At 38.9% G+C, this 19,342-nt stretch overlaps 1 protein-coding gene and 1 pseudogene across 1 annotated transcript; both read left to right on the top strand.

Moving 5' to 3' along the window:
- Nucleotides 1–4,792: 4,792 nt before the first annotated feature.
- On the top strand, nt 4,793–8,116 carry Rgs2 (regulator of G protein signaling 2). The gene is made up of 5 exons (XM_015491681.2): nt 4,793–4,959; nt 6,044–6,145; nt 6,247–6,308; nt 6,835–7,001; nt 7,266–8,116. Exons 1-5 carry the CDS (start codon nt 4,850–4,852, stop codon nt 7,458–7,460), a joined length of 636 nt encoding a protein of 211 aa, XP_015347167.1. The 5' UTR covers nt 4,793–4,849; the 3' UTR covers nt 7,461–8,116.
- Nucleotides 8,117–11,053: 2,937 nt separating this feature from the next.
- LOC107147202 lies at nt 11,054–11,930 on the top strand (annotated as a pseudogene).
- Nucleotides 11,931–19,342: the final 7,412 nt, after the last annotated feature.

Genomic DNA, 19,342 nt, shown 5'->3' with positions numbered 1-19,342 from the left:
ATGACAAGTGTCCCAATTATGGACAACCCCTCCAGCCAATCTGCTCTTTCAAGAGCACCTTCTGAAAAGAATTCTAAAATTATTTTGTCTTTAAAAGCTGAGAAGTTTGGGGGACACTAGTGCCATTAGCCTGGCATTCAAGACTTCAATATTTATAACATGATAACTGTGTCAAGGCTACTGGCATCTCCTCAAAAGTATTCATTACTCTTTTCCCAAATCTCTGTTGAGAGTTTGGAAATTTTGTTTCAAAACTGTGTTTGGCAGAAAATATATACAAGGTTTTAGGTTATTATGAAGTAGTCGATGAATCAAAGACCTGTGAAAATCAGTGTCTAAAATGGATTAATGCTTTCTACACAGGAATTGCCAGTATACTGAAGAAAAAAAAAAGGTAAGTGCAAATGGATTCCTCATTATCTAAACAAAAAATAGCCTTTCTTCATATTTAAATTTTTAAAAAGGAGGGAGGCAGGGTGTAGTGGTGCATACCTGTAGTCTCAGAGACTGGGAAAGGAGGATTTCAAGTTCAAATACAGCCTCAGCAACCTAGCCAGGCCCTAAGCAACTCAGCAAGACCTATATCAAAATTAAAAAAATCAAAAGGGCTGGGGATGTGGCTCAGTGGTTAAGTGCCCCTAGGTTCAATCCCTGGTACCAAAGAATAATAACTTTTTTTTATTTGTACACAATACATTTATTTGAACCCAGGACCTCACACATGCTAGGTGAGCGCGCTACCACTGAGCCACAACCGAAGCCCCAATAATAACATTTTAGGCAAAAAAGACTCTAAGTGACTGAGTCACTAACAGCATATAGACCTTTTTAAATCCTATACATAATTAACCTAATATCCCAAAATTTTTTTTAAAAATTGGACACTTGTCCAATTTCTGTAGATAAAATTAAGATCCCATTTAGAAGAACCTTGTGAAGTCATATGTTTATTCTGATAAAAATAATATTTCACCAACTAAATTTAAATAAGGAAGGGAAGGAGGTCAGTAAGTAGAGAAGAAGGGAGGGAAGAAGGAGTGAGACACATATCCTCAAAAAAAATTCCTAGCTTTACCTCTAAACTTTGTAGACAAACTGCCATCTATGCAAATTTTTTATAAGAAAGTACTTATAGTCACCTACTCCCCCTACTTTTCCATGCACAAAAAGAAAGCAGCCAAAGGAAACAATTCTCTAATTTATACCTCATATTTATAGTTCTCTCACATACAGGACTAGTAATAACTTCAGAAACCTACTAGAGACATTTCAATATATGTTAGCAGTTTTTATTCAGAAAAAAAAACTTCATTGTATTTTGGTTATTAGTTTCCAAAGAAAATCCTGATGTTTTCATGAAGAGGAACTATTAAATTCAAGCAGGCTCTGCCTGCCCTTGAAGCACAACATACTAAATACCATGCATGAAATTAAGGTAGAACTATGAGGTAATCTAACTGCAACTGCCATACAAGGACTGGTAAAATTATTAATTCCTCTATAATACACGCTAAGGGTTAGCTTTAAACTCTAATTTATTCCTGACAAAAATGTTAATTTTCTTTTAGCTTCTAGGTATGAAAATTATATTCCAATGAATTAATTTTAATTTTCAAGTTATTACAGATAAGAAGTGGAGTACAGAACCTTGTGAAGTCATATGTTCATTCTGATAAAAATAATATTTCACCAACTAAAGTTAAATAAGGAAGGGAAGGAAGTCAGTAAGTAGAGAAGAAGGGAGGGAAGAAGGAGTGAGACACATATCCTCAAATATGATCAACAGAAAAGGTACTAAAAGTTTTCATTTTTTCCAATTATTCATCACACACTTTGCTCCCTGGTATTTCCTTTTTTTTTTTTTTTTTTTTCCCTTTTTTAAAACTACCCACCTATTTAAAATTCACAAAAAAAGAAATCAACAAGTTTACAGCTCTTTTAAATTTAAGAACTAAGCTAATCTTATTGGCTGAAAAAAAGTGAAGCACAGAGTAATACTTAGAATGATCCTCTTGTGTTTTTTTAAGCAGATATTTTTGTTCCTAAATTTCTGAAAATATGAGAGTATATATAAATAATTTTGTTCATAGTAATTACTAGAGAAGAAAGAAGTATGGCATGGGAGATGTTTACTCTTCATAATATTTCTTTGGTTTTGTTAGAAACTTGTATTTTTATTTGTCTTCTGTAATTTAAACTTCTAAAAAAAATTTAAAAATTTACTACCCACCCTGAGAGCCTCTGCCACTTATGTGTTCAGTCTCTCCAGTAGAGGGCATGGTAGATTCAACATGGAAAAAGTATTAGTTTATCAGACACTCTCCCATTGTGGTTTTGCTGTGCAACTTTTACAACCCACTGCCTTGTTTCTTCCTCCACCACATAATGGAAAATATGTGTCATCTTAATGTGGAGCAATCCTATTTACCTAAAACCTAACTGCATCAAAAAAATCCAAAGGGAAGTCATCAAAATTATAGCTTTCACTTTAAAAATGTCAGCCTGTCTTTAAAAAGACATGGCAACTTTTTAAGAAAAAGGCTTCTGTTAACAACAGGTATTGCCTTAACTCTTAAAATTACCTTTACAATAAATATTTTAAACTGATTTATGTTCAGATTTATCAATCAACCATACAATTTTTAGAAAAAAAAATACTTTCTGCCTTTTAATATGAGTTTTCAGACTGAAAAGGTTTATGAAAAAGTAAATACTAGTCAATGCTCTGGTTCATTCCTATAATCCCAGATACTGGGGTAGATGAGGCAGGAGGATCAAAAGTTCAAGGTCAGCCTAGGCAACTTAGTGAGACCCTGTATTAAATTAAAGGCGAAAAGTGGACTGAGGTTACAATTCAGTGGTAGAGCATTTGCCTAGCATGTGCATTGCCCTGGGTTCAAATCCCAAGCTCAGTGGTAGAGCACCCCTGGGTTTAATCCCCAGTACTGGGGCTGGGGGAACGCTTAGATATTAAACAAAACCATCAAGGATAGTCAGCGTTTAAATCACTTGTTTACATGAACACCTCTATATGCACCTTTGTCAATATAGAGAGATGACTGAACTTCTCTAATTTGGAGATCTCTGAAGAATTTAACTGTTAATCTTTGCTTATTTTCCTTAATCATTTATTATCCAGACACCATTTATAAATATATATCATGAACTTGATATTTTATAAATCTGCAACATTATTTTGATACTTATATAATAAATATTGAATCATCAGAAAGTGAAAATAGATGTAGGAACATTATTTAAAATTTAGAATGAAGACCATATGCTTAAGAAAAATTACCTTCTTAGAGTCTTACAAACATGCTTTCAGGTATTTATTACTGAAATCTAAATGATTTTCCTTTCCACAATAAAGTATATAACTGTTTTAATAAATGCAGATTTTGCTAAGTCAAATTTGCAGCTCCAACTACTGGCAGCTCAATATATGAATATGTTGGCTGGTTCCAATTTTCAAAAATATGTCTCCAATATTCTCTTAACAGGTCTACTGCAAAGTAGGGAGAATATCTTCAGCCTAATCAATGCTTTGCTGTTAATCTTACTATTTAGAGGCTTGATAGGAATCCCACCTGAATATTCCATCTTATAGTTCTGGTAATATTATCTGAAATGGAATCATTTTGTAGTTGAGGCAATCTATTTGTCCTTAAAGCCCGCAGTAAAGAGAGATGGTTTTTGAAAATGAAGCTTCTTCAATCAAACCCTACCTCCCTGCCCACTTCCCCACGTTCCCCTCCCCCACCACAGACACTTGTCCATTGAATGTTCTGGTAAATTCTAAGCCAACCAAGAATGATTCATGAGGAAATCCTGATTCCTTGCACTCTTAAAATAGAAAGATTCCGGTGCGTTATCAAATTCTTTGTTTTCCTCTTTATCTCTCACCATAAAAGATTTGTGATTTGTGTTAGCAGGAGACACTGTCAGGACTCCAGAGCAGCAGCCCTGCAACCTCACAGGTTTCAGCCACGTGTCTAGTGGTGATCAAAAATGCAAAACCAATTAAAGCCCTGTCTTCCGACAGTCACTTTCACCTGTTTCGTCTCTAACTAACATTCATTCCCAAAAGTGTTCTAAGATGCCTAGGCAAGTTGCAAAGCAGGTCACAGCACCTGTCCTGAGCAGTCATCCTTTCAGGTTTCTCCGGTTAGGTTTCCTTCCCCCAATTAAGTGGAGTACCTGGGAGGGACTGGAAGGGTTTCTCTGCAGCCTCAGTTTACAGACCAGGTGGCCCCGGGTGAATCTTTAAAGCATGACTGTAAACCAGAAAGGAGGCGCAGAGAGAAAGAGCACGCTTCAAGAAAACACAAAAGGAAAAGCCTAGTCTTAATTTGAAATAAGGCCACTGAACTCTGGCTAGCAGCAAACGGATTTCCCTGCTGGGGAATCGGCACACCCAGGCAGCAGTAAGCAAGAGGGATACGGGAGAGCGAGCGCCCAGGCCTGGCCGGCAGCCAACCTCGGCCGCAGCGCAGCCCTCCAATCCCGCCCGGCCGCCGCGCCTTGGCAAAGGTCACGGCGACGGCTCGCACTGAAAGGTCTCTTTCTGCCCCCACACGGGTCCCTCTAGCCGCAGCTTCTCGGCCTGAGTGCGCACGAAGCGGGGGCCGCCTGCGTCAGCAGCGCCCTCGCTCAGAGACCCTTCCGCAGCGTCCGTGACCGCCGCAGGCCGCGTTGACCCCGCCCCAAGCCCGCCTGCGTTAGCCAATCCTCGATCAATGGAGGCGGGGCCGGCGCCGCGAGGCCCCGCCCCTGAGCCGCATCCTCTTTTAAATGCAGCGCTGCGCTCCTCACAGAGAACTGCTGCGGTTCCTGCGGGAAAAAGATAATGCAAAGTGCCATGTTCTTGGCTGTCCAGCACGACTGCGTACCCATGGACAAGAACGCAGGCAGTGGTCCCAAGAGCGAGGAGAAGCGGGAAAAGATGAAACGGACCCTGTGAGTATGGCTTTCTTGTCTCTCCTGCGACCTCCAGTCCAGCTCCTTCCTACAAGCGTTTGCTGCAGACGCGGTACCCTTGGTCTCGACTTTAGCAAACTGTAGCCTGAGCCGCTGCAGAAAAAATAAATAAATATATGGGGGAAAAGTTAATTTGCACAGTAATTGTAAAATCTGTGTTGTATGTACTTGTTTTTGTGCGCCAAGGACACAAAAACAAGTACACAGTTTAGGAACTGAGGAAAAAATGTATAAGCGGTGGTAGATGCGCTAAGATACTGCAGATGGGCTTTTGTTCTGCATTTAAAATGACATCAGACTACTGCAGCTAAAGCGGGTATACAGGATCCCACCAGCATTCTTAAGGTTGCATTTTGAGTTCTGATGAGCTTACATCGTTTTTGATGATATGTTTTGACTGGTTCTGAGTACAATGGTTTTAGTTTAGTTTTTTTGTTTGTTTGTTTTTTTAATGATAAAGCAGATAGTACCCAGTCACGACTGTGGAACAAATAATTGTTCTGCAGTATCTGCTTAAAAGGAGCATTGTAGGTGGGGAAGGAGGAGAGCCAGAGGGATCAATCTCTCTCTCTCACACACACACACACACACACACACACACACCTCATTGTACACAGCCTCTAGTGAGGTCCAGAACCTCCTGCTCTAGGGGTAGAAGAAGGAGCATCAGCCAAGTCAAGGTCGTTTTACTGCTGTCCTTTGCATTAAGTGCCAAATGTCTCAGAATTGTAATTAGCCTTACAGAGAAACTGCCTTTTGTGGGTCAGAAACAGCATCTGTCTTTTGAACTGTAGGAACCAAATTTATCAAAATATCTTAGTGATTTTAGGCAGTTTTCCCCTTAGTTGTAAAACTAGTTAGATGAATGGATGAAATTGTGTTCATCACATAAGGTGCTGGGTTTAAATGTTAAGGGAATAAGATTGTCACTTGAGTTCTTGTTTTGTCTTATTTGGTGTGTCTGTAGCTACTGGGTGACTTTATTTGGTAAAAATGACTTCAATTGAAATAGCATATTGAATCAATTGCCTCTTAGTGAATTTAATTTTTTTTTTTTTTTTAGTTTAAAAGATTGGAAGACCCGTTTGAGCTATTTCTTGCACAATTCTTCTACTCCTGGGAAGCCCAAAACCAGCAAGAAAAGCAAACAGCAAACTTTCATCAAGTAAGTCAGAATCCTGTACTTGCAAGCATGAATAGCAAGTTATTAAACTTGAAAGAGGAACTCTGATATGCATAAGCTAATATGTGGAACTTCTCTTGCAGGCCTTCTCCTGAGGAAGCACTGCTGTGGTCAGAGGCATTTGATGAACTGCTAGCTAGTAAATGTAAGTTAAACTCTTGAATTTGATCCATTGCAAAAATCACAAGAGTCTAGGAAGGATATATCCATACCACAAATGAGCAGCTTGTAGGAGAGCTTTTACAATTACTAGCATAAAGCGTATTTTTCTCTCCTTTATTTTTCAGTATTTAGTCATGGAAATGTACGTGGTATGCACTCCAGGTGGGGAAGAAAAGTTAGCCTAAATATTAAAACGAACATTGCTCATAGTTAGGGTTGAGTCAGCTTTTCCATTGCATACAATGTTTTCAAGAGCCCGAGTTCTAGAGAATTTATATATCTCCTCTAGATATTTATTTTGCATTTATAGCAAATCTATATATTTTTGTAGCAGAGCACCAACTTAAGCATTTTACCTACTGGTATCTTAGTCTTTAAAAAGCTTAATTAAGGATTACAGACTTGAGTGAAATCTAGAAAATTGCTACATCTAATACTAGAAAAGCATAAGGAATTATCTGGTCACTCAATTCTTTACACTCTGCAATCTTACTTTCTCTCCTCTTCAGATGGTCTTGCTGCATTCAGGGCTTTTTTAAAATCTGAGTTCTGTGAAGAAAATATTGAATTCTGGTTGGCTTGTGAAGACTTCAAAAAAACAAAATCACCCCAAAAACTTTCCTCAAAAGCAAGGAAAATATATACTGATTTCATAGAAAAGGAAGCTCCAAAAGAGGTAAGAAAAAGGTTCTTTATTTCAGCATAATTTGGATGTCCTTAGCACCAAAGTGAAACAAATTGAATTGAAAGCATCAAATCAGAGGCAAGTGGGAAGAGCAGTATCAAGGCCTCCCTCCTCACTAGCCTAAATTTCAGTTAAGTCTCTCCAGTCTTGGCTGAAGCTAATCACACATTACATTTTTTTGTTTTCAAATATTAAAGTTCATTCACTAAGACTGAATACCAAATAAACCATTTTTTTGTTGTTGTTTTATTTCAGATAAACATAGACTTCCAAACCAAAACTCTAATCGCCCAAAATATACAAGAGGCTACAAGTGGCTGCTTCACTACTGCCCAGAAAAGAGTACATAGCCTGATGGAGAACAACTCTTACCCGCGTTTCTTGGAGTCAGAATTCTACCAGGACTTGTGCAAAAGGTCACAGATCACTACAGATCCCCATACTACATGAGATGGAAAAAAGAGCCCCAGAATGGAGGACATTTCTTTCTTTTTCCTAAGGGAAAAGGCTGTGATCTACTAAAAAGACTGACCTTGAATTCAGCCTGGGTGTTCAGGAAACATCACCCAGAACTATTGATTCAAAGTTGGGTAGTGAGTCAGGAAGCCAGTAACCTAGGAGAAGCATGTGTCAGAAGGGCTTCCCTTCATGAAGAACGTGGGGGTGTCTCACTGGAAAAGCCAGAGTGAGATGAAAGACACCGTGTAATACTATCGTTCCAAAACCATTGAAAATCAATAGGTCTGGGATTATGTGGCCTTAGCTAGCTGGCTGTACATCTTTCCCTAAATCAGTCCATGTTACCACATAGTGGTTTTAGTTTTAGTTTTAGTTTTTAAGTACTAAGTAACATTAAAATGTTTACTATGTGCAAGGGTATTGAAGTTCTTATGACTTACAGATCATCAGTACTGTTGTCTCATGTATCGCTGAAACTGAAAAGGTCTGTTTGAATTGTTAACCGGTGTGTGAAATTGAATGCGTGCTTTGTGTGGGAAACTCAGTGTCCGTTACGAGTGCCAAAAACTGTCTTGAAGGCAGCTAAACTTTGAAGTGGTCTTTGAATACTTTTAATAAATTTTATTTTGATAAATAATGTTATTGAACACTTGGAGTCCAGATGTGATCTGATTTTATTTGACTTTGGTAACTGGAATTATGGCAGATACAAGCAAAACCACCTAAAAAAGGACTAGCTAAAATGAGCAGTAAAATATGAAAACAAGCTCCAAAATTAGTCACATAACTGTTTTTCCAATAGATGAATGTAAGCCTACTTTTTTTTTTATTCTTTCCCTTGGTTCTAAGCTCCCCTGTAGGTACTAGCATAAGTTTCCAAGACTCATATTTGAAACTGTTTTTCCCTGATGGGTCAATACACAATCAGAGTTTTCCTGAGTCTCTTTCCTTTATTTGCTTAAAAAAAAAAATCTGATTATGTAACTTTAGTTAATGATGAAGGCAAAAGAAAGGCACTTTTGTTTCTTATCCTTAATCCAGGAATGTGCTTTTTCCTAGTTGAGGAATCTGTTATTTTTCTAACTGCTAAGGTAAAAAAAAGAATACCCTTCCCTTCAGCAGGCTGCTTTTCATTCTCCTTGGTTATGGTTTTAATAAACGAGAGGGAGGCAGCCTTCATCTTGGAGTTGGAAGATCTGAGCCAAAGTACTGACTTCCTGTAGCTTTGTGACCTTAAGATCCTAACACCTTTGCTGGCTCCCCACATGACACTTCCCTGGTATCTGTGAAGTAGTAAGGGAGTTTAGAAATTGTAAAGCACTAAAAAGTGCATTTATTTTGATTTGCCAAAAGAAAATTGGCCTCCAGTAGTTTAAATACTGTTTCCACTGTGACTGCACTAATTTTCACCTTAACCAGAGTTTCTGACAACAACTTGCACAGGCTCCATGACAGACGGCCCTGTCCACTCCTCTATCATCAGCAGCCAGAATGACACATAGTAGATGCTTCATAAACATTTGTGGAATAAATGAATTCTGAAGGGTCATGGAAACAGTGCTAATTTTTTTTAGAATAAATAAAATGGGTCTGCATAATTCTTATAAAGATTTGGACCAACAGAGGAACCTAGGAGTCATGTCAATATACTTTGCCACCAAGTGCTATTTATTGTACCTCATCTCTCTGTCCAGCTTATTCTCTGCTACCACCCTGATCAAAGATGCTGTCATCTGATGACTAGATGACTGCAGTTGTCTCAACTGACCTCCCCCTGCTCATCCTCCCCATCTTATATGTTCCCTGCTTTTTAACTCTAGGGATCCTTCCAAGATACAACCCTGAGCTCTTCTTCTGTTGCTTGTAAACCTTTGACCAGCCTCCCAAACATAAGGATAAAGGCAGTATCCCTAATATGGCCTAACACCTGCAGGGCTTGAATCCTTCCATTCTCAGCTGTGCCACATGTCCCCTAGCTCTTTCTAGTAGCCTCACTGGCCTACTTTCATTCCCTTGAAGATGCCAGGCCCACTGGGCTCAAAGGGCCTTTGCACCTAATGGTTCCTTTGTACAGGATACAATTTTAGCTTCTATTCATCACTCAACTATCCTTGCAATTTCCACTGCCCAAGGAAGCCTGCCCTGACCTCCTTACCTAGGTCAGATCCTCTTTTAGATGTTCAGCATGATTACATTTAGAGCACTTAATGGAGTCATAAGTTCTAATTAATTTGTATGATTATTTGAAAATTCTGTCTTTGACTAGATTGTGGATGCCACAATTGAGAACCCTGTGCTTTTTTTCTGCTCACAGCTAAATCCCAACACCTAGCTCAGTGCCTGGTATACAATAGGGGGCACATAAATAATTTTCAAGTGAATGAGTAAATATTAAAAGATCTTTTAAGCAAATGTTGGTGAAACAAAATATCTAAGAATTTAAGGAGAAATTAGGACCTGATTTGGTGGTTGGCTTTTAAAAGATGGGGTCTCTCCCTGTTGCCCAGGCTGACCCCCAACTCCAGTGATCCTCCTGCCTTAGCTTCTTTAGTTGTTGGTACTACAGGCACATGGTACTGCACCCAATCTTTAAGGATATGATTTTAAAAGCATCACTGGCTCAAAGTTCCAAAAATATCTGCAGAACTTTTTCTTTTGGCAAAATAAATAAATACTTCTTACTGGGCATGTTCTCTATGACTTTAATAGAAGGAAAAGCCAAATTATAGTAACAAAAAAACAAGAGTTTTGACTTTTAGTGCTGCTGAAAGTACAGGTTTTATTCAGGTGGTATTTTTTAATGTCTTCCAGTGTGGAACAAACTGAAATAGATTTAAGATTAGAGACCGCATGTCTCTACAAATACTACTTAATGTTCCAGTTTCTCAGAGTTCTTATGCTTGGGATCCACAGTCTCTTCATTTTGATAATATTTCACTGTTTTATATATTTTAAGCCCAAGGATGTGTCTAAGTATAGTGATTTCATATAGTCACATCAGGAAAAATAACAGAAAATTGTATGTTATCTGTCATCTGAGCACTGGAGGTGATAAATGAGTTTCAATGAAATTACTTAAAGTGATCACCCAAAATTTCACAGGAAAGAGGTCTTTGCTAGTTTTGCTAGAGATATTTTGTTGATTAACCACAACAAAATTTCTCTGTCAGGAGATAAGTCATGAATGAAAGTGAATTGTGCATTTCAACAGCAGAGTCTATAGGGCACCTACTCTGTGCCAGGCCTTCTGCTCTTTGCAACTTTGTTTTTCTATGTTAGCCCCAAATTGCAGCTAAAGGAATTAGCCTGACTTTAGAGAGAGTGTTGCCACTAGTAAATGGTGAGTTTTGATATGCGCAGAGATTTCCCCAGGTCTGACTCAGATGCCTTTTGACAACTCCAACTCCCTTCTCTCTTTCTCTGAGAAGAACTCAACAGACATCTGAATGCTCCTATAAACAACCTTCTGGCAAAAGTAGATGCGTTAGAAAAATCCAACTTTGCAAGTTGGTGCTTGCAGTTGCAAACAAACCAAAAAAAAAAAAAATCATTCCTTTCCAGAAAAAGAAAAAAAAAAAAAGGAATGAGTTAAAGAGAAGAGCTATTACATGTTGAAATCCAATCAGAAGAATCCTAAGCAAGACAGAACTGCAGGAGAGCAAGCACCAAGTAAAACAAGAAAGCATTTAAAGGAGGAAACACAGTTGTGAATGGGTGTTGAAAAAGAATTGGATACCCACATCAGCCTGAGACAGGAGACGTAATTGACTGGGAAGGAACTGGAGAAGGATGTCTGTGCGAAGCAGGATGCTCGGGCATCTCTGCGGCAGCAGCTGGATTGTCTCAGGACTCTCAAGCATGAACTTCCTTTTAAGCTGCAGAGTTCAGACTTAAAAATAAAACAGAAAAGTGAACTAAACAGACACTTGGAAAAGAAGACTAATCAGAAGGCTGCTACCATTAAACATCTGGAACAAAGATTGCACCAGGCTGATCAAGGCTGCCAGAAAGCTGAACTCTTCTTGGACTCTTCACACAGACAAGATCAACAGTCTGCAGCTGGAAGCAAGAGATGATCATGGGGCAGCAGCAGCAGCTTCAATTAGATCTAAAACAGGAGAGAGGTTTACAAAACCACAGGAGCATTCCAGGGAAGGGTTCTCAGAGCCAAAACCCAAGGATGGGCAGTTCGAAATTCAAGAGGAAAAGGTTAAACTAAAAAAGAGCCAATGGAAGAAAACAAGAGGCTGCAGCCTCTCCCTATAGATAAACAGTATCAGTCACTGTTCTCTGAAAAGCCACAGTTATGTTAGCACAAAGAATGTGTAAGAACCGCAGAGGAACCTTCTGTGATACCTTCTCAACAAAATACCAGCCTCTTCTTTCAAATATCAAGCCTGAGCAAGTTACAGTCCCTATCACAAGGGGCTGATGAAGCAATATTCTACCAGTTCACCTTAATACTGAAGGAAAAGACCTGGACCAAAACATTCCTGCAGGGCCATTCTCTACCTGTGTTGAATGTCAGAATCTCCAAAAGCATAGTCCTTAGAGTCAAGTGAAGAATTGAGAGAAATGATTGATGTATACCAGGTCCAAGAAGAAAAGGCAGTTGTTGGGTATGCCAGAAATTGTGCTCATTTTCCCTAGTGACTGTACAAATAAGTTATTCAGTTGCACCTTTCTTTTTTTTTTTTTAATTTTTTTATTGTGGGTTGTTCAAAACATTACAAATTTCTTGACATATCATATTCCACACTTTGATTCAAGTGGGTTATGAACGCCCACCTTCACCCCATACACAGATTGCAGAATCACATCAGTTACACATCCATTGATTTACATATTGCCATACTAGTGTCTGTTGTGCTCCGCTGCCTTTCCCATCCTCCCCCCTCCCCCCTCCCCACCTCTCCCCTCCCCTCCCCTCCTCTCTCTCTACCCCCTCCACTGTATAACCCTGAGGGTCTCCTTCCATTACCATGCAATTTCCCTTCTCTCTCCCTTTCCCTCCCACCTCTCATCCCTGTTAAATGTTAATCTTCTTCTCCTGCTCTTCGTCCCTACTCTGATCTTAGTTACTCTCCTTATATCAAAGAAGACATTTGGCATTTGTTTTTTAGGGATTGGCTAGCTTCACTTAGCATAATCTGCTCTAATGCCATCCATTTCCCTGTAAATTCTATGATTTTGTCATTTTTTAATGCAGAGTAATACTCCATTGTGTATAAATGCCACATTTTTTTTATCCATTCGTCTATTGAAGGGCATCTAGGTTGGTTCCACAGTCTTGCTATTGTGAACTGTGCTGCTATGAACATCGATGTAGCAGTGTCCCTGTAGCATGCTCTTTTTAGGTCTTTAGGGAATAGACCAAGAAGGGGAATAGCTGGGTCAAATGGTGGCTCCATTCCCAGCTTTCCAAGAAATCTCCATACTGCTTTCCAAATTGGCTGCACCAATCTGCAGTCCCACCAGCAATGTACAAGTGTACCCTTTTCCCCACATCCTCGCCAGCACTTGTTGTTGTTTGACTTCCTAATGGCTGCCAATCTTACTGGAGTGAGATGGTATCTTAGGGTGGTTTTGATTTGCATTTCTCTGACAGCTAGAGATGGTGAGCATTTTTTCATGTACTTGTTGATTGACTGTATGTCCTCCTCTGAGAAGTGTCTGTTCAGGTCCTTGGCCCATTTGTTGATTGGGTTGTTTGTTCTCTTATTGTCTAATTTTTTGAGTTCTTTGTATACTCTGGATATTAGGGCTCTATCTGAAGTGTGAGGAGTAAAGATTTGTTCCCAGGGTGTAGGCTCCCTATTTACCTCTCTTATTGTTTCTTTTGCTGAGAAAAAACTTTTTAGTTTGAGTAAGTCCCATTTGTTGATTCTAGTTATTAACTTTTGTGCTATGGGTGTCCTATTGAGGAATTTGGAGCCCGACCCCACCGACTGTAGATCGTAGCCAACTTTTTCTTCTATCAGACGGCGCGTCTCTGATTTTTAAGTCCTAAACACACTCACACACACATTGGGAAACTTTCCCCCTATGGATATGCTTGCAGAAACTTGAGGGAGAAGAAGGGGAGAATTTTCCAAAATTAAAGAAGAAAACAAACCCTGATACAAGAAGCTCAAGGAACACCAAGCAGAATAAATACTGCAAAACTGAATATCAGCTTCAGGCTTCTGAAAAGCTAACAATGGAGGAAATCTAGAAAATACCCAGAGGGAGAAAAATGCCTTAATGTACTAGAAGCTATGATAAGAACTAGAATAAAGGAGCTAGGGATGTGGCTCAAGTGGTAGTGCGCTTGCCTAGTATGCATGAGGCACTGGGTTCGATTCTCAGTACCACATAAAAATAAAATAAAGTTATTGTGTCCTCCTAAAACTAAAAAATAAATATTTTTTTTAAATAAAGAATTGGGGCTGGGGATGTGGCTCAAGCGGTAGCGCGCTCGCCTGGCATGGGTGCAGCCCGGGTTCCATCCTCAGCACCACATACAAACAAAGATGTTGTGTTCACCGAAAACTAAAAAAAAAAAAAAAAATTAAAAAATTCTCTCTCTCTCTCTCTCTCTCTCGCTCTCTTTAAAAAAATATAAAAAAATAAAGAACTAGTGTAAACTTTTGGTCAGAAACCATGCAAACAAGAGGAAAGATAAAGTGTTAAAAATTTTTTTAATTCACTCATTTAGCAATCTCAATATCCAGGAAAATTCTTCCTCAAACATGAAAGCAAAACAAAAGCCTTCTCAGACATAAAAACAATGGGGGGAATTTATTGCCAACAGACCTACTGGACATGGGATGTTAAAACAAGTTCTTCACAAAAATGGACAATGATATAGGTCGAAAGCTCAGATTTCAGGAAAGAAGACTGTAGCAGAAGGAATCCATGAAAATAAAGTAATATTATTTAGTGTTCTTGCTCCTAGATCAGTTATGATAGCTGTTTGTTTAAAGTAATAATAAAAGTAATAACATATTGAGAGATTATAGCATACAGATAAATAAAAGAAATGACAACAGTATCATAAGGAACAGAAAGGAAGAATTGGGAATACTCTTAAGTTTCCTATACTATGAAGTAAGTGGGGCAGTGTTATTAGAGGACAGGCTTAGATTTGTGTAAGTGCATGTCTCAAGTTTGAGGGAAACCACTTAAAGATTTTCAAAAAGAACATAATTGATAAGCTAAAGAGGGAGATGAAATAGAATCCTATAGAATTCTCAGTGAAACCCACAGAAAAGAGAAAGAAAAGGAAAGCTTTCAAAATAACAAGTGTCTTGAATATAAAATAATTATAAATGTGAAAATAGGAATTGAATCATATCATTAAGCATTCAAATGTAAATGTTCTAAATATACCAATTCATTGTCAGGGTAGATTTAAAAAAAACAGGATCCAACTAAGTATATGTTGTCTACAAGAAACACACTTTATATACAAGTAAAAGAAGAAAAATCTGAAATCAATGACCACAGATTCCATTTTAAGAAAGAATGGAAAATTTGACTTGAAATAAGAAAAGAAATAATAAAGATCAAAGGAGAAATCAATGAAGCAGAAAACAGAAAAGTAATAGAGAAAATTCAATGGAACAAATAGCTATTTCCTTTGAGAAGATCAATAAACTTGATAAGACTTTAAGTTAACTGCTTAAGGGAAAAAAATCACCAATTACATCAAAATGAAGCTGAGACATAATCACAGTGCCTATAGATGTGAAAATGATAGGAAACATGAACGGCCCTATGCCAATTTCAACAATTTACATGAAATACATTTATTTCTTCAAAGTCACAAATTACCACAGTAAAAAGAAAGGGATAATCTTTTGTATCCACTATCTAAGAAATTGAATTCATAAGTGAAATAATTTCCATGAAGAAAAGCACAGGTCCATATAGGCCACTACCAAACTATATCAAATCCCTAGAAGAAATAATACCAATAGATCTGAAAGAGTTTATTTTTCAAACACAGATAATACCAGCAGCACTCTGACACCAAACCAGAAAAAGATCCTATTTTTTAAAAAAAATAGAGACAAATCTTATTCATGAAGAGGAAACATTCCTTTATTTTTACATATTTTTTAATTAGGGCATTATAATTGTACATAATGATGGGATTCCTTGTTACCTATTCATACATGCACACAATGAAATGATATAATTTAACCAATATTATTCCCTAGTATTTCCCCTTTCCCTCTCCTCCTCCCTCCCCTTTCCTCTACTCTACTGATCAAAGAGGGAACATTTCTAAACAATATCTTAGCAATCAAACCCATCAACATGTTAGAGATTTAATTCATCTTGACCAATTTGGATTTGACCCAGTAATATAAGGTTTACTTAGCTTTTTAGTCAGCCAATATAGTTCCCCATGTGAATAAATTAAAAATAGAAAATCCATGTGATCATCTTCACAAAGTATCCATAAAATCCAATACCCATTGATAATCAAAGGACTCAACTAGAATAAAAAGGAAGTTACCCAACCAGATAATGCATACTTTCAAAAAAGTGACAGCTAACAACATACTTAATGCTTAAAGACTGAACAACTTCCCCTGAGATCAGGAACAGACATGGAAGCCCATTTTCATTTCTGAGGAGGTTCAAGTCTGTCAACACAGGCAAGAAAAAGAAATAAAAAGAATCCAGATTAGAAAGGAAGCATCTGATATGATCTTGTATAAATAAAATCTCAAGGAATACACACAAGAAACTAGAATTAAAAAGTCAGTATAATAAGTTTTCAGACTACAGCATCAATGTATACAACTTAATTTTACTTACACATATTAGTAACATACAGTGAGAAATTGAAATAAATATAAGATAGCAACATAAAATATGAAATACTTAGGAATAGTATTTGGAAGAACTATTTTCTGAAAACTTCTGCTCAGAGAAATTAGAAGAGACTTAGATAAATGGAGAAAGAACCCACTGGTTGGAAGATTCAATGTTATTATATCAATTCTCCCAAATTGAGCTCTCAAATCAGTACAATCTCAATTTCAGACAGGATTTTTGTGGAAATTGACAAGTATATTCTAAATTCTATGGCATTACAGAGAACCTAGAACAGCCAGTACAGCCTCAGAAAGAAGAGCAAAGTTGGAAAGCTACGTTATTTCAAGGGTTACAGGAAGGCAACAGTCAATAAGATAATATGCCGTGGGCATGAAGATAGACAAACGAGCCCTGGAAATGCAGATAATTATTGGCATTAAGATAGATAGTGTAGAAATAAACCCATCCATCAAAAAACAGCCATGAGAGGCTGGGGTTGTGGCTCAGTGGTAGAGGGCTCACTTAGCATGCATGAGGTAATAGGTTCGCTCCTCAGCACCATATAAAAATGAAATAAAGATATTGTGTGCCCACCTTCAACTAAAAAATAAAGATTTTTTTTAAAAAACAGCCATGTTTTGATACAGAAAAAAGCAATTCATCTTAAAAAGTATAGACTTTTCAACAAATGGTGCTGCAACTATTGGATATTCTTTCTTCCCTAAATTAGCATTGCTCAGCACATCTTACCGTAGGCAAAAGTTGATTTAAAGTGGATCATAGGCCTACCAACATGTAAGTTTAAAAAAATTCTAGGATAAAACCTTTTAAGATTTGTGTTATGCAAGCTTTTCATAGATACATATAAATTTTATGAAGTGTTTTGATTTATGAAGGGTTTTGATTATTTGGTTTGGTTTGGTTTGGTTTGGTACTGGGGATTGAACCTAGGGGTGCTTTACCTCTGATCTCATCCCAGTCATTTTTATTTTTGTGCTCCGAAAGTCAGTTTCTTTGTTTCCTGTAGTAAAACGTGTGCTGCAGCTAGAGCACGCAGGCATGGGGCCCACCCCCTAACAGTTGGACCTAGTTGTTTGGAAAGGTAAGGCACAGGGGCAAATGTGGGCCCTTTATTTTGACCTAACACCCCAAGGGCTAAGCCTGTTTTTTCATGGACATAAAGAAGAAAGGTTTGTTGGATATCTGGGAGATGTAGGGCTGGTGCTCGGAGGAGGGCTTGTTGTATAGAGAGAAAATAAGATTTAGGTGATGAGAGAAGGGGCTCCTGTTTGTCCCCCTTGGCCATTTCATATAGTAGTCTGGCCAGGAGTGAGAAATTGGGAATCCAGGCCCTAAAATATCCTGCTAGACCCAGGAAGGATAAAACTTCTTCCTTAGTTTTTGGGATAGGGTAGTCACGAATCAGAGCTTTTCGATCTAGAGTGATTGCCTTGGAATCTTGGGAGAGTTGGACTCCAATGTAGGTGAACTGAGGTTGTGATAATTGTACTTTTTGAGGAGACACCCGGTAACCCTTGTCAGCCAGAAAGTTAAGAAGCGCGTTGGTGTCCGTTTTGGAAAGGTTTAGATTGGGACTGCAGAGGAGTAGGTCATCTACATATTGGAAGAGAGTTGAAAGAGGGAGGTTGAGGCCCTTTAGATCGGCGGACAATGTCTGACCAAAGAGGTGTGGGCTGTCTCTAAAGCCTTAAGGGAGGACAGTCCATGTTAATTGCTGAGATTGTTGAGTATCTGGATCTGTCCAGGTAAAGGCAAAGAGGTCTTGGGAAGGTGGAGCCAAGGGAATAGTAAAAAAGGCATCCTTTAAATCTATAACAGAAAAATAGGAAGTTGAGGCCGGAATAAGGGACAGGAGAGTATATGGGTTTGGAACTAGTGGGTGGATAGGTTTAATTGCTTCATTCACAAGACAAAGATTCTGGATCAGGCGGTAAGTCCCACTGGGTTTTTTGACTGCAAGAATGGGAGTATTATATGGTGAATGTGTGGGCCTAAGGAAGCCCTTTTTAAGAAGGCTGGAAATGATAGGTTGTAGTCCCTTTTGACTGGACCTCGGGAGGGGATATTGAAGCTTATTTGGAATGTGGTAGGTATTTTTCAAGTGAACCTCAACTGAGGGACATTTAGCCAGGGATGGAGTCTCTGTGTCCCAGACTAATGGGTTTACTTGGTCTTGTGGAAGTGGAAGGGGATGATCTGGTGTAGCCTGTAGGGTAGCCATGGCTATAACTGAGGGGAGGGAGGATGGTGGAAACAGCAGAAAGGAAATCATGGCCTTAAATTTAGATAGAACATCTCTGCCTAAAAGGGGAATGGGGCATTGGGGCATCACCAAGAAGGAGTGTGAGAATGAGTGGCCTGAAAATAAACAGGGTAGGGGTGGGGTGGTTTGGGGATATATTGCTTGTCCACCTACCCCAACAATAGGGGACTGAGAGGGAAGTAAGGATCCCCAAAACTCCTGTAAGACCAAGAATGTTGCTCCAGTGTCTATTAAAAAGAGAATTTTGCTACCATCAACCGTCACTTGGACCCTGGGTTCCTGCATGGTGATTGGACTTGTTGGGACAGGAGTCTTGAGGCCCCATCAATCGTCAGTGGCTAGTCCCATGAGATTATGGGGGCGGCTAGGGCCTGGCGGTGCACCCCTTCGGGTACGAGGGCAGTCCGAAGCCCAGTGGTCCATCATGGAACATTTTGGGCAGGGTCTGGTAGGTGGCCTTGGATTGGGGCAGGCTCTGCTCCAATGTCCTTCTTGTCCACACTTAAAGCAAGCCCCAGGGGGTTCTGGTTTTAGGGGATGGTCTTGCCACGTGGGAGATGAGTTTTGAGAGGGCCACGGGGGGCCTGAACCAGCATTTGGCACTTTAGGCATTTAGCCTTTTCATCTCGGTTATGATAGACCTTAAAAGCAGTAGCAAGAATCTCGGTCTGGGGAGTGAGGGGGCCTCGTTCTAATTTTTTAAGTTTGATCTGAATATCAGGAAAACTTTGGGCAAAGAAATAAGTCATTAGTAACTGTCGGCCATCAGGGGTTTCTG

The sequence above is a fragment of the Marmota marmota genome, unplaced genomic scaffold, assembly GCF_001458135.2.
Source record: "Marmota marmota marmota unplaced genomic scaffold, marMar, whole genome shotgun sequence".
Lineage (NCBI taxonomy): Eukaryota > Metazoa > Chordata > Mammalia > Rodentia > Sciuridae > Marmota > Marmota marmota.
Note: the sequence above shows the minus strand (reverse complement) of the source record. Positions and strands in the feature narration are given on the sequence as shown.